The sequence below is a fragment of the Netta rufina genome (assembly GCF_964035555.1).
Source record: "Netta rufina genome assembly, chromosome: 3".
Lineage (NCBI taxonomy): Eukaryota > Metazoa > Chordata > Aves > Anseriformes > Anatidae > Netta > Netta rufina.
This window is the reverse complement of record NC_140125.1, coordinates 116834715-116846984: the sequence shown is the minus strand read 5'-3', so window position 1 is coordinate 116846984 and position 12270 is coordinate 116834715. Positions and strand designations below refer to the sequence as shown.

The following is a 12270-nucleotide window of genomic DNA, read 5'->3' as shown; positions in this document are numbered from 1 at the left end:
TTTGCTATGCTTACTGCCATTTGCCAATGTCTTACTTGTACTTGGGAGCCCCAAACTGGACACAGTAGTCCAGATACAGCCTCAGAAGTGCTGAAAAGTTGGGTATAATCACTGCTCTCAGTACTCTTACTACATAGTGGCTAATGCAGTGCAGTACATGGTTAGCCCTCACTGTTGCAAGTGCACAACATTGACTCATATGCAACTTGTCACCCAAGAGCAGTAGCTTTTTGTTAGAGCTGCTCCCTAGCAAATTGGTCTCTCCCAATTGCTTACTTTCAGATAATTTCTGTCACATCACTTCTCCAGTTTGTCAAGATCTGAATGACAGCTTTATTACCTATCATATTGACTGCTCCCTCCAATTTGGTGTCAACCACAAACTTGCTGACAGCATGTTCTTTCCCATGTAATTGCCAGGCAGCTAATCACAACACTACCATTTTGTCTGGTATTGCAAATATACTGTCTTTCCAGGTAATGCAAGGCAAAAGATCAATTTGAAGACTTACTTCACAAGGGACTAGGCTATTTATGTGACTTTATGGAAACCATGAATTTAAATAGAAAGCTAATAATATTTATATATAAATGCAGACAATGGCAGCTGCTGTGGTCAGTACTCTCTCCAGACTGAATGTGAATAGAAACAGTCAAATACACAAATACCCTTCTGATCCAGCGGTCTTTCCACCCATTCTCATCTTACCTAATGTACCAGGAAATGTCGCTACTATGTATTATTTAATATTAGTGTACGCAATAATCTTTTATTCTTTATTCAATACTAGGTAAAACTATAATTTGAGGAAATATCCTTTTCTCTTTCTTTGAATTTTACATTATTGGATTGATATAAAGAAGCTATAGCACAAACGGGAAATTGGCCCAAGATATTTTTACTTCCATGGAAAAATTAATGGGCAAGATTCCAACTTGGTTACAACAATGTCAATCTAGAGACAAGTCAGTAGCTAACTTAGTGTAATTTCATTGCTGGGAATTAAGATCAAGTGTTTCTACAACTGGATGTGTCAAGGCAGAGAGCCTTTTTACCTGGTATTCGCATTGACTTCAAATTTCGTATCTAAGTAGCAATACATAGAAATACTCATTTCAGAGTATTTCATCTGTTCCAACACAAGAAGTTGAAGGAAATAAATAAACAATTAAAGAAACAAATAAATAAATGAAACCTCCTTCTTAAAAGTGCACATGATCAATGCACTGCTCCTTCTGGTCACCATTTAGATTTTATAATACCTGTGACACTGAGTCACCTGGTCCTATCAGGAAACAGAAGGACTATAAATCATGCTCCAGTGAAGAACTCCAGTCACTTCCAGAACCACCTGCAGAAGGACAGAAGAAGCTTCCAGTCTTCCTGGAAACCAAAGGTAGGATTTATAATGAATTATTTGCTTAAATTATTACAATTCTAATAATGTATTAATATGCAACCTACTATCAAAAAGCTTCTGGTCTCTTCAACCATTTAGGGCAGTTATAGAAATAGGATTTTATTCAATGAAAAGTTGTCATTCAATAGGCAATACTGTAATACAAGTTGAAAAAAAAAAAAGTAAAAGAGTGAAAAAAATGAGAAAAAAATAAAAAAGGTGAACAGATGAACAACCAAAAAGAAGTGTAGCTACCATCACTTATTTTCAGAGTGGGGAAATAACCTCCTTGTACATTACCACTTTTGTGCACAGTGGCTGCTAATCATATAATCATTGAATATTCTGGGTTGGAAGGGACCTGTGATGATCATTGAGTCCATCCCCTGACACCACACAGGGCAGCCTAGGAGTTAAATCATATATCTAAGAGCATGGTTCAAACACTTCTTGAACACATGCAGGCTTGGTGCCATGACCACTTCCCTGGGGAGCTTGTTCCAGTGCTTGAACACCTTCTCTGTGATGAACTTTTTACTAATGTCCGATCTGAACTTCTCTGTTCAGATAGACAGAGAAGTCTATCTTTAGGGCTTTAAGGCTTTCCCCTGTGTCCTGTCACTGGTCTCTAGTCAGACTTTATGCAGTAATGCTGTACAAGTGAAATGACAGCTTGTGTTAGTCCATTTCAGGCCTTTTTCAAGGATAATAAAAATTAATGGGGATGTTATTTTGTAATATAAATTCATTTATATGAATAATTTAGGATATAACAGTTTTATTATTTCATGAAGTGAACACTTAGAGAAGGGATGGAAAAAACATATCCACACAAGTTTCTTTCAGTGTCAGGTCTCTGTACACAGATGGAGTTGCAGAAAAGTCAGTAAGACTTGGCACATGTCCTGATTTATGTCTGATTGAGGGGGAGCAGGGGAGAGGGATGGAGAGACTGATTTTAGGACCAGTGCCTAGAAATTAATGCAGAGCAATTAAATTTACATCTCTCAAGCTATAAGCATTTGGTTGAAACCAGTGGGATTGCCAAAAGTATGTTGGTATCTTGGAGCAATCAATCCACTGCTTCTTAAAAAATATTCTAATAGCATTTTGAAAATTGTATCATGCATTAAATTACCAATTATATTTAACTGTGACTTAATTCATTGGAAATATTACAGTGAATTAATATTTTGGCAATCTTTTTAAGTTAGCTTCTTCAGTTTGTTCACAAAATAGAAAGGTTTGCAATTTAAATGAATGGTTATTTTTCCATCGAAACAAAATGTTTAATATGGCATGTTTTACATGCAAAAAGGTTTGTTCTCTATTTGCATACCAGCATGGTTTTCACTAAAAATAAAATAAAATAAAATAAAAATGTATTTTTGCTTTTAACTTGAGTAGAGATGAAAATAATTCCCATATCTATTTACTTTTAGTTAGAAATCAAGGGAAAAGGATCACTTTGCGTGTTATTGGTACTATAATGTTCTGTTGTTAAACTTATAGGTTAGATGTGCTGCAAAGTTTTGTAAAGGTTCTGAGAAATAACTTGTTTAACAAAAAAAAAAAATCAAAAAAAAAAAAACAACCTTCAGTGATCCTAAAGAGCTTTGAGGAGTCATGCGTTATGTCAAAATTAAACAATGCATAAACAAATACCAAGAATAAGAAATCAATAACTTATACTGTTGATTATCAGAATAGTTCTCATAGATTTCCCAGATCAGCTGGATCTTTCGTAAATTATAAGCACTTGGACAAAGCCACACTGCTTTGGAGACTGTGAATTTGAATGTACAGAAGTGGTTATTCCACCTGCATTTTGTCCTCTGAGCTACAAAGCAGCTCCTTAGTTTCCCAGTGCAGACATGGCCACCGAGCCCACTCTGAGAGGCTTTGCTCTTCAGCAGAGCTGGTGCAGGTCCCCTGCCTGCAGGCTAGGGACAGCATGTCTCCTTCTGTGCAAGGTAAGCAAACTGGTGAGGAAAATGGGTCTTGCTGTACCATTCGGAAAAGGGCAGTGTTTTCTCACATCATGTTCTCCATGAGCAGGAGCACCTTGTGTTTTATATAAAGCAGTTGCCTCAAGGTAAAGGGGCTTTGCTGAGTATGGAAAGATCAGCAAACCCAGCTGGCCTTTCTCCAGGGATAAATTAAAACTAAACCCAGCAGCCCCTCAAGACCAAATAAGAAGTTAACCTAATAAAACATCTCTGTGGCAACACGCCTATAAACTCTCTTGGAGTTCTAAGATGGGAAAACTGCCAAAATAAGTAAATTCCACTCTAGTCACCTGCTTGCCTGCCCAAGGTAGCTAAGTAGAAACTGGCTCAACATAACTCTTATGACTGATTGCAATCAGACAACAAAATTTTAAAGTAACCTTATTACCCTCTGGATCACTGTCATGGGACAGAATGAAGCCTTTACTCTCCCTCCTAAGCAAGTAGTTTTGGTCAATCCAAAGTCTGGTGACTTTTTTCACTTAGAGAAAGCTCCCATTTCTTTTGTGATTACACACTACATGCACTCAGATTGAATGTTTTCTTAAATAACTACTAAAGTAAGCAAAAATCTTTCTGAAACAACTCTTCCCCAGGATGGTAGTGCTGTTCCATTTCTGGTCCAGCCAGTTCTGTCCCAGCTCATGTGAGTTTTTGAAGTGCTTTGAAGTCATTTAGGAAGGGTTTTGACTCCAGACCTGGAAACCTGAATGTAGAGGTCTGCACATGGGCTGTGTCTAATGACCCTTTCCACCAATGCAGTCCAATCAAAGCAGACAATGGGGAGAAGGGGGTTTCAGACTAACACAGCCACATACAAGCCAAAAGCAGCATCCAAGCAGGGTGCTTTGCAGAAGTTTTTCTACAGAAAGGGAAGCATGAATGTCCTCTTGTACTGTGAATTTATTTGGAGGTATTCAACTAGGATTAGTCCAGAAAGTATGAGAAACAAAGCAGCTGATTCACAGAAATTCTGAAAATGAGAGGAGAAGAGAAGGAAGAAAGAAAGAATCCATTACCTTTCTAGTTGCGGAAAAGCTTGGAGACACACAGGAGAAAAATATGTTATATGTTCAGAGAAATAAAAGCTCCGTAAAGAGAAGAAAAACCTAAAAATCCTGTTTTCTCTTTTCAGAGATGATTCTGCCAATAGTGTTCCTGTGTCTTGCAGCTGTGCTGTCTCCATCCACTGGACAGGTAGGATATGTTCTTTGTACTGGGAAAATCTGGATGGGGCCTGAGGGACTACAGATCTGACTGAATTATTTTTTTCCTCTACACACCAATCATATGCAGAAAAAGTCTGATGAGATATATAGGATCTGGAAAGCGTTTATCCTCAAAGTCAAATTTTCAAAGCAGCAGAGTGCATCCATGCTTGCATAGGCTTGCCATCACCTAGGAGCTGGATCATCAAGAACTGCATGTCCTGGAATCTCCCACACACTTTCCAAAGATCCAGCCCTCTTCCAGTTAATTCCCCTCGATTTTAAAGACAACAACTGCTTAACAATCTCCGTTTCTCATCCCACAGGACCTGAGCTATGTGCCTCTCCCTTTGCTCACAGTCCCATCCTCTCAACAGGTATCACTGATATCCCTCAAGTGGCTAAATGGACTAACATACTCAACACCCACTTAGCAGTTCCTCCCCACCCACGCTTAATCTGAAGTTGGAAGTTTGATATTTCTACTTCAGAGATATAGATGTGACTGAAGGCTTGACTATGTTTTTCCTATCTGTAACAGCTCAACTAAAACTACTACTTCTTTCTACAAATCTTGCTTCTCTAAAAGCTATGTAAACACTAAAACTTTTTTTAACTACATGAAGTGGAGAGAGCAAATGATGTGCTTTGTTCATGATTAGTCCCTCTGGAGTTAAACAAAAGAGTAAGTTATCACAGGATCAAGACCTTATGGCTGAACGAGATTTAATAGAATATAAATAAAAAACATTAATAGGAAATGTCTTTTAAATTTTGGTGTCTAGAAGAACTACTAGATGCTGGAAAGATAATATTGAATATGATTGGATTATCTTGATCAGTGAAAATAAATACATACAAAGGAGCTTTTGTTACAACTATTGGCAGTGCTATTATACCGCTAAAAATATCATCAATAATAAACACATTGTGGGTGTTCATCCATGGGCTCAGTTCACTAGTTACCTCATCAAGTTAGTCACTGGTGAGTATGAAGTGCTGTATGACAGAAACAGCATAAGCAAGTAAGACATCATAACACGTAATACAGAACAGCCTAAAAAATATGAGGGAAATTTTTAATTTCTGCTTTCCATGATGCTATCTAGAAGACTAATGGCAAGGATTGTAAAGAAGAGTCAGAGTTGTTCATGTGGCTATTTTTAATTAGAAAACATATTAACATATAGAAAACATAATAATATATGAGAAATACCATCAGTTATAGCAAGAGTGGAAGAAAATCTACAGCATGAAAAATATTAACACAGTATTTTTTATGCTCTAGGATTGCCTGATAAAATACCACAAGAGGTCTGTGATGATCCTGTGGTTAAACAGAAAATAAATAAATAAATAAACAATCAAACGCAAAAGCCATCAAAGGGCTAGTATAAAATGCTGAAGAAGAGGAACACATTGTATATAGAGTCATGTGTTCATATGATTTTTAGATCCTGTTTCCCCAAAACATTATGAAGTACAAATGGTACAAGAGATCTTCCAGGATATTCTAGCCAACCCAGAGGGCTGGCAGATAGGAACCAGTGGTATTTTTATTACTGCTAACCACACAAAGTGCTACTTTGCATGGGAGCACCCCTAGAAAACTTAGGAGACGAAGTACTTCCTCTGTCACAAGGATCAACTCCTTCATTGATATTAGTCTTTTGGTATTTTAATATTTCCTAGACAGTATACAGTATTAGTCACATTCACATAAATATACATGTATATATGGAACTTTTGCTTTCAATGTAGGTACCTGACGCTTTCCCTGCTTTGTTAACTACGAATGTTGATCAGCAAAAGCTAATTGTTGACAAGCATAATACGCTCAGGAGAGGAGTAAACCCAACTGCCAGCAACATGTTGAGGATGGTAAGTTGTGTGCTGTAAATCTATCGTCACTGAGGAATGGACTGCGTGAGAGCTACAGAACTGTATAAAAGGTCAATTTATTTTATTTAGCAACAAATGCACCCTCCAAGCCTTTCCTAGGGACCTAGCACAGCAACCACCAGGAGAAATATAAAATTGCACAGATGGGAAAAAAAAAAAAAAAAAAAAAAAGGGGTTGGAAGATTTTGTGGTGTATAAACAGTAATGTGTCTTTCTTTTGGAGGAGAAAGAAAAGGGAGGAAAAGGAGGAGCCACAACATTGTTCATTCATTTCTGATATATTCTTTGTCATCCTTCACAGTTTCTAGTCAATTCCTGGGTGCACAGTAAATCCATTTCTACTCCCAGCACCACCACCCCTGCTAAAAATAGGGGTTTGCATACAATTTTCTGATTCAAAGTGTAGTTTCCAAGTTTTGTTCCTTCAAGAGGGGTTCATCAGTGCTTAATGCCTGAATGACTCAGATTTTCTTCTTATATTCTTTCTTCTTTTATGAAGGAATGGAACCTTGCAGCTGCAACTAATGCTCAAAACTGGGCAAATCAATGTTCTCTCAATCACAGTCCTCCAAGCCAAAGGAGAACCAGTAAGTAAAGAATGACTGCTCACTGAATGATGTCATATACAATATTAAAGTAAGCAATTTGGGAGCATGGGATTTCTAAATTAGCTGATATCAAAATGAAGCTGAAATAATTCATTTGCTTATTCTCATCTTTGTAGATTCGTATCTTCTGAGATATGACTACATACTGAGCTAAATATATGTTATAATTTTATAATAGCTTATAATATAATATATATTATAATGTAATTATTTCATGTACTTTTTTTGGTATAACTTTATTTTTATAATTGTGATTTCATAACATGGTGATGTGATTCACATTTCTAACTGAAAATGTCCACTAAGTATGTGACATAAACCAGAATTGGTCAGTGCATATTCCTGTACATTAAATGTAATCAAATGGAAAAAAAAAAATCTTCTAAGACATGGTTCATTCATCCTAATCTTTAGGATTTTATGGACTGAAACTTAAAGCTGTACATTTGTTTTCTAGATTTTTTTGCTCTAGATTTTGTTCAGAAAAAGCTTTTACCCAAAAAAGCTCTTACACTTTTTTGGTACAAGTATTTTTGGGTAAGTCCAATGGAAATTGTATGATATATTGTCACCAATTCATTTAGTTATCAAATTTGTGTTAAATTACCAGTCTCTGAGGGAAAAAAAAAAAAAAAAAAAAAAAGCGTGTAAAATTTCTGATCTTGCATTTCCCACTAATTGCCTTCCTCAAGCACTACTTTCCTTATCAAACTTTTAAGTTGATGGAAAGCACTGAACAATTTTTGAGATTTTTATTTTTGTTTTAATTTATCTTTTAAATTATTTGACTAAGCATTTGAGATATCATTTACATTCAATATGTTTTTATTGGTGCATAGGACAAAAATAGATTTCTAGATGTAAATCTGTCCAGTAAGTAAGAAGAATTCAGTCCTTTTCTCATCTCAGTTGCATCAGTTTTACATGAGCATATCCAATTTTCTTCAGTGGCTGAAATAAACAAATAAATAAATAGTGAGAAAATATACACTTTCAGTATCTCCATTAGAAAGAAGAAAAGCTTGATCCAATTTTCTGCCTAAACCAGCTTGCAAGGGCTGGATTTAACTGTCTGGGATGGACGGGGAAGAGAGTGAAGGTCCAAAACCTAAGGTGGTAAGGTGCATAGATACTAAGACAAGATTCAAAACTTTTAAGCCCCCTGGCACCTTGCTTGAACGTACAACTATCTGGGAGGCTCATGACACTCTGAAGTGTCATCAATGACACTTCAGTCATTGGATATTGAGGTTACAGCTACACCACACTAGCAATAGCTGTGATCACTGCCCAGTGTGGTATTTACTGCTGGCTTCTGTATAAAATGTGGACTGACCTTCAGTTCTCATGCTTTTTGTCTAGAAAAAAAAAAAATGAATCCAATGGTTCTTGCTAAAGTGAACCCCACATGAGAAGTTATGCATGTATAGGAAGGTTGGTCAGGGCACTAGACCTGAATAAAAACAATAGGCAAATACACATGACACAGTAGACACCTTAGTGTGTACCACAAGTAAAGTTTGAATTATTGTGATTTTCCCAAGATTACAGGACTGTGAACTGAATGATGATTAGAGATGCCACCTTCCAAATATCAAAAATACAGTCATGAATCTGTTATAGTGCACATTTGCATGTGTATCTACTGACACCTACAGGGTCTGTCAGCAATGAAAGTACCAGCCAAAGAGGTTGGCCGTGCTTTAAATCAGCCAGATGACTTCAGAATTGACAAAAGGTGGTGTCATGGAACCAGAAAAAAATCCCTGCCATCCCTTCTGGAATGAAAGCTGCCAGGGATCTCACAGCAACTTTTACTTGTTCTCACATGTGCATGTTTTCTTCATTTCTCAGTACCTTTTTCTTTTCAGATGTAGATTGTGGTGAAAATCTCTACATGTCAACTGCCCCTTCCTCATGGTCAGATGCTATTCAGGCCTGGTACAATGAGGTGAAAGATTTCAAATATGGAGTAGGAGCAACAACAGAAGGTGCTGTGATTGGCCATTACACTCAGGTAGATGCAACCTCTTTATATTCTATGCTGAACAAATAAAAATCCATGTCAGCCAAGCAATATTTACCCTCTCATCATATTCAAATACAACAAGTACAATAGAGATACGAAAGTTACACCAACAAAAGACAGAATTTAAAAGGCTAAGTGTCATTTCAATTTTTTCATAAAATATACTAGAAGTCGATGCTTTAGTTTAAATTGCTAGATTACACCAAATCCGGTTAAGTATTAAGTGAGTTCATGTGCAGCAAATGGACAATCTGGAATAGATTTACAGAAGGAGTTAAAATAGCTATAGCCGTCAAAACCACCCCACTCCCCAGAAACCACGGCTGGGTGTCATGAGACGTGTCATGGTGCCCCCCACCCAGTCTACTCTGATGGCAGATATTGAGTAGTTTGTTCACTGAGAGAAAGCTCAGTAATTTTGATCTTTTAAAATTTGTAAATATTTGTTGTGCATTCTGCTCTACTGTTCTTCCTATACGGATTGGTATTCTGCCAACATCACCTTTGGTTTTGTTTCCCTTCAGCAAAGTCTCCAACCATGCACACACTTAGTCACATATACGACATGACACACAACTATTTTTGCACACGGAGTAAAGATGCAAGTATTTCAAAACTTCAGGAAGATAAAATGGGAAAAAACATTTGTTTGTTTAACTTTTGTAAATTTCTCAGACACTGGAAGAATAGGGTTATTGAATTATCAGGAAGGATATATATATACTTATGCTATGATCTATGGAGTTCCATTACTTCAGAGAGTTCCCAGTTGGAAAGTGGCTTATGATAACTTCCTCTGTTCAACTACATATACAAAATTTTACACCATCTTTTGTGTTTACAGCATCTTTTTCAACAGTTGTAATTAAATGAAAATACACTACATCAAGACAGTTTAGCTTAAAACTTTATATATATATATGTATGTATATATGAGATAAAATTTTGTAATTATACCCAAAAATGTTATTTGATTGAGGGGTGAAAGTAGGTAAAAAGAAATGCTTTACCAACAAGTTGGGACTAATATTTACTATAAAGGTTAGATATAAAGAACTTAACTTGGTTGCAAATGTTTCTTTAATGCATAACTTACTTCAATTATTTTCAATTCTATTTGTTTTTCATTCTCCAATTACCTTAATTCTTATATCTGCAGGTGGTTTGGTACAAGTCTTACCAAATTGGATGTGCGGTTGCTTACTGTCCTAAAAGTACCTATCAGTACTTTTATGTGTGCCAGTACTGCCCTGCGTATGTATTGATTCTGCTACTGGAAGTTCTTATTATATTATCAAAATAAGACAGGACATAGGAAATTTGTAACACAATGCATCACTCACAGTGCAGGAACAGGTCTTAGGAACATAGTAAGAATATGGACAGAAACATACCTTTCAAAAGAATCCTCAAGCAAGTAAAAGCATAAAACATAATGCTGACACTGATTTTCAGATTAAATTTAATTTGCCCCAAACCCTAATTCTCATCATAGTAGATCACAGATAAATATTTTCCATATTCTCCTTGAAACATTGGTTCAGAAAGGCATAATGGTACCATAATACTATTTGGGGGGGAGGGGGAAGGATTTTAAGGCAGAATGAGGTTTTATAAAATTTGTCTAAAATTAATTTCCATATTCACATTCTAATATATATCAATAGCTTGACCTATAAATAAAGATTCAGCATATATTTATATATGTATGCATCCATATAATTAAGTTTTACTCTCAGATATGTTATAATCAGTTTATAGTTTATGTTAGTAATGGTTATGTTTCAGGGGGAATAGGGTAGATTTAATGAAGACACCCTACAAAGAAGGAAAACCCTGTGGTGACTGCCCTAATGCTTGTGACAACGGATTATGCAGTAAGTTTTAAGCATTTTAATTGTGACACAGGTAAAGTTGACACTCTAAAAAAAACCTGATTATTTTATGCAAATGGGAAGTTTTAAAATGATTTGTTCAAATGTTAGGCCAAATGAAAAGCTATTAATCTCATGCTGTATAGGTTTCCATATTATTACTATTTATCATCTGTTCTATGGAAGAACAATTGCAGTCCCAGGCTTCCTCACATTAGGTGCTTTACCTATGTGGGACAACTTGTGGAGTGAAACCAAAAAAGGAGTCTGTGAGAAGGGTGGGCAAATGTTAAATGGTAGCTGGTTTTATGTACATTGGGATGCAGATACCCTCCACTTTTTGGACCCACAGGGATATATCAAGATATTCATATGACCTTAATTAAAGATGACAACGTCTAGATCTCCATACGGAAGCTCTCACAAGTATTTCTTAGTGTAAGAAGATCTATTGACTGCAATGAGGTCAAAATAGCTTGTAAGTTCAAACCTTGAAAAGAGCTAGGAATACTGTAGGTGTGGTCAAAATCTTGGCTGCTGCTGTGGAGTAAACAGCAAAGAGGAAAAATGAGAGATTAAAGAAATATCAATGAAAAATTATTCTGAAAGGTAACACTGTAGATTTTTATGTCCAATTTGTGATTTTGTGTTTTTATTCATTTTCAGGCAACCCTTGCAAGTTTCAGGATCTTTATTCCAATTGTCCTCAATTGGAAAAAGATTATGGATGTGCCAATAACTTTGTTAAGCAGAACTGCCCAGCTTCTTGCCAATGCAAAACTGAAATAAAATAAAAAGCTCATCACTTCCCACACATCCATTTCCTTCATAACTTCTTTCACAAAAGCAAAGTATATCCTACATTCCCCATGCATGCAGAAAGACTGACTTCAGTACGGTGATACATATGAGGAAGAGCTACAGGCCAATGTTATATTCTATTCACATAATGCTCTGGAAGTGTAGTGGAGGTGTTAATTGAAATTTGGCATTTGGATATCAGACATATATAGTGATCAGCTTCTCACGTCTTTGTTTTCCGAAAATGTTACTAAAGGAGCACTGTGTTCCATAAAGGTCCATGGTTTTTTATGTTCTTAGCATACTAATGGAACTAATCTTAACTTTATCAACATTTTCAATTTATGTATTGTATACTGGACCAGAAGATAAATGACATTACCTGAAATATGTAATTCTCAAAGTAAGGTAAAATAAAACAAATTAGGAGAGCAGAGCA

The 12270-nt window shown here is 36.1% G+C and overlaps 1 protein-coding gene across 1 annotated transcript; it reads left to right on the top strand.

The window, feature by feature from the left end:
- Positions 1 to 1222: 1222 nt before the first annotated feature.
- Positions 1223 to 11824, top strand: LOC311208072 (cysteine-rich venom protein-like; the record flags this gene model as incomplete). Its single annotated transcript, XM_084284493.1, has 9 exons — positions 1223 to 1397; positions 4545 to 4606; positions 4944 to 4994; positions 6379 to 6498; positions 7019 to 7106; positions 8999 to 9144; positions 10316 to 10410; positions 10945 to 11033; positions 11697 to 11824. The coding sequence occupies 9 exons, from the start codon at positions 1223 to 1225 to the stop codon at positions 11822 to 11824; spliced, it is 954 nt and encodes a 317-aa protein (XP_084140619.1).
- Positions 11825 to 12270: the final 446 nt, after the last annotated feature.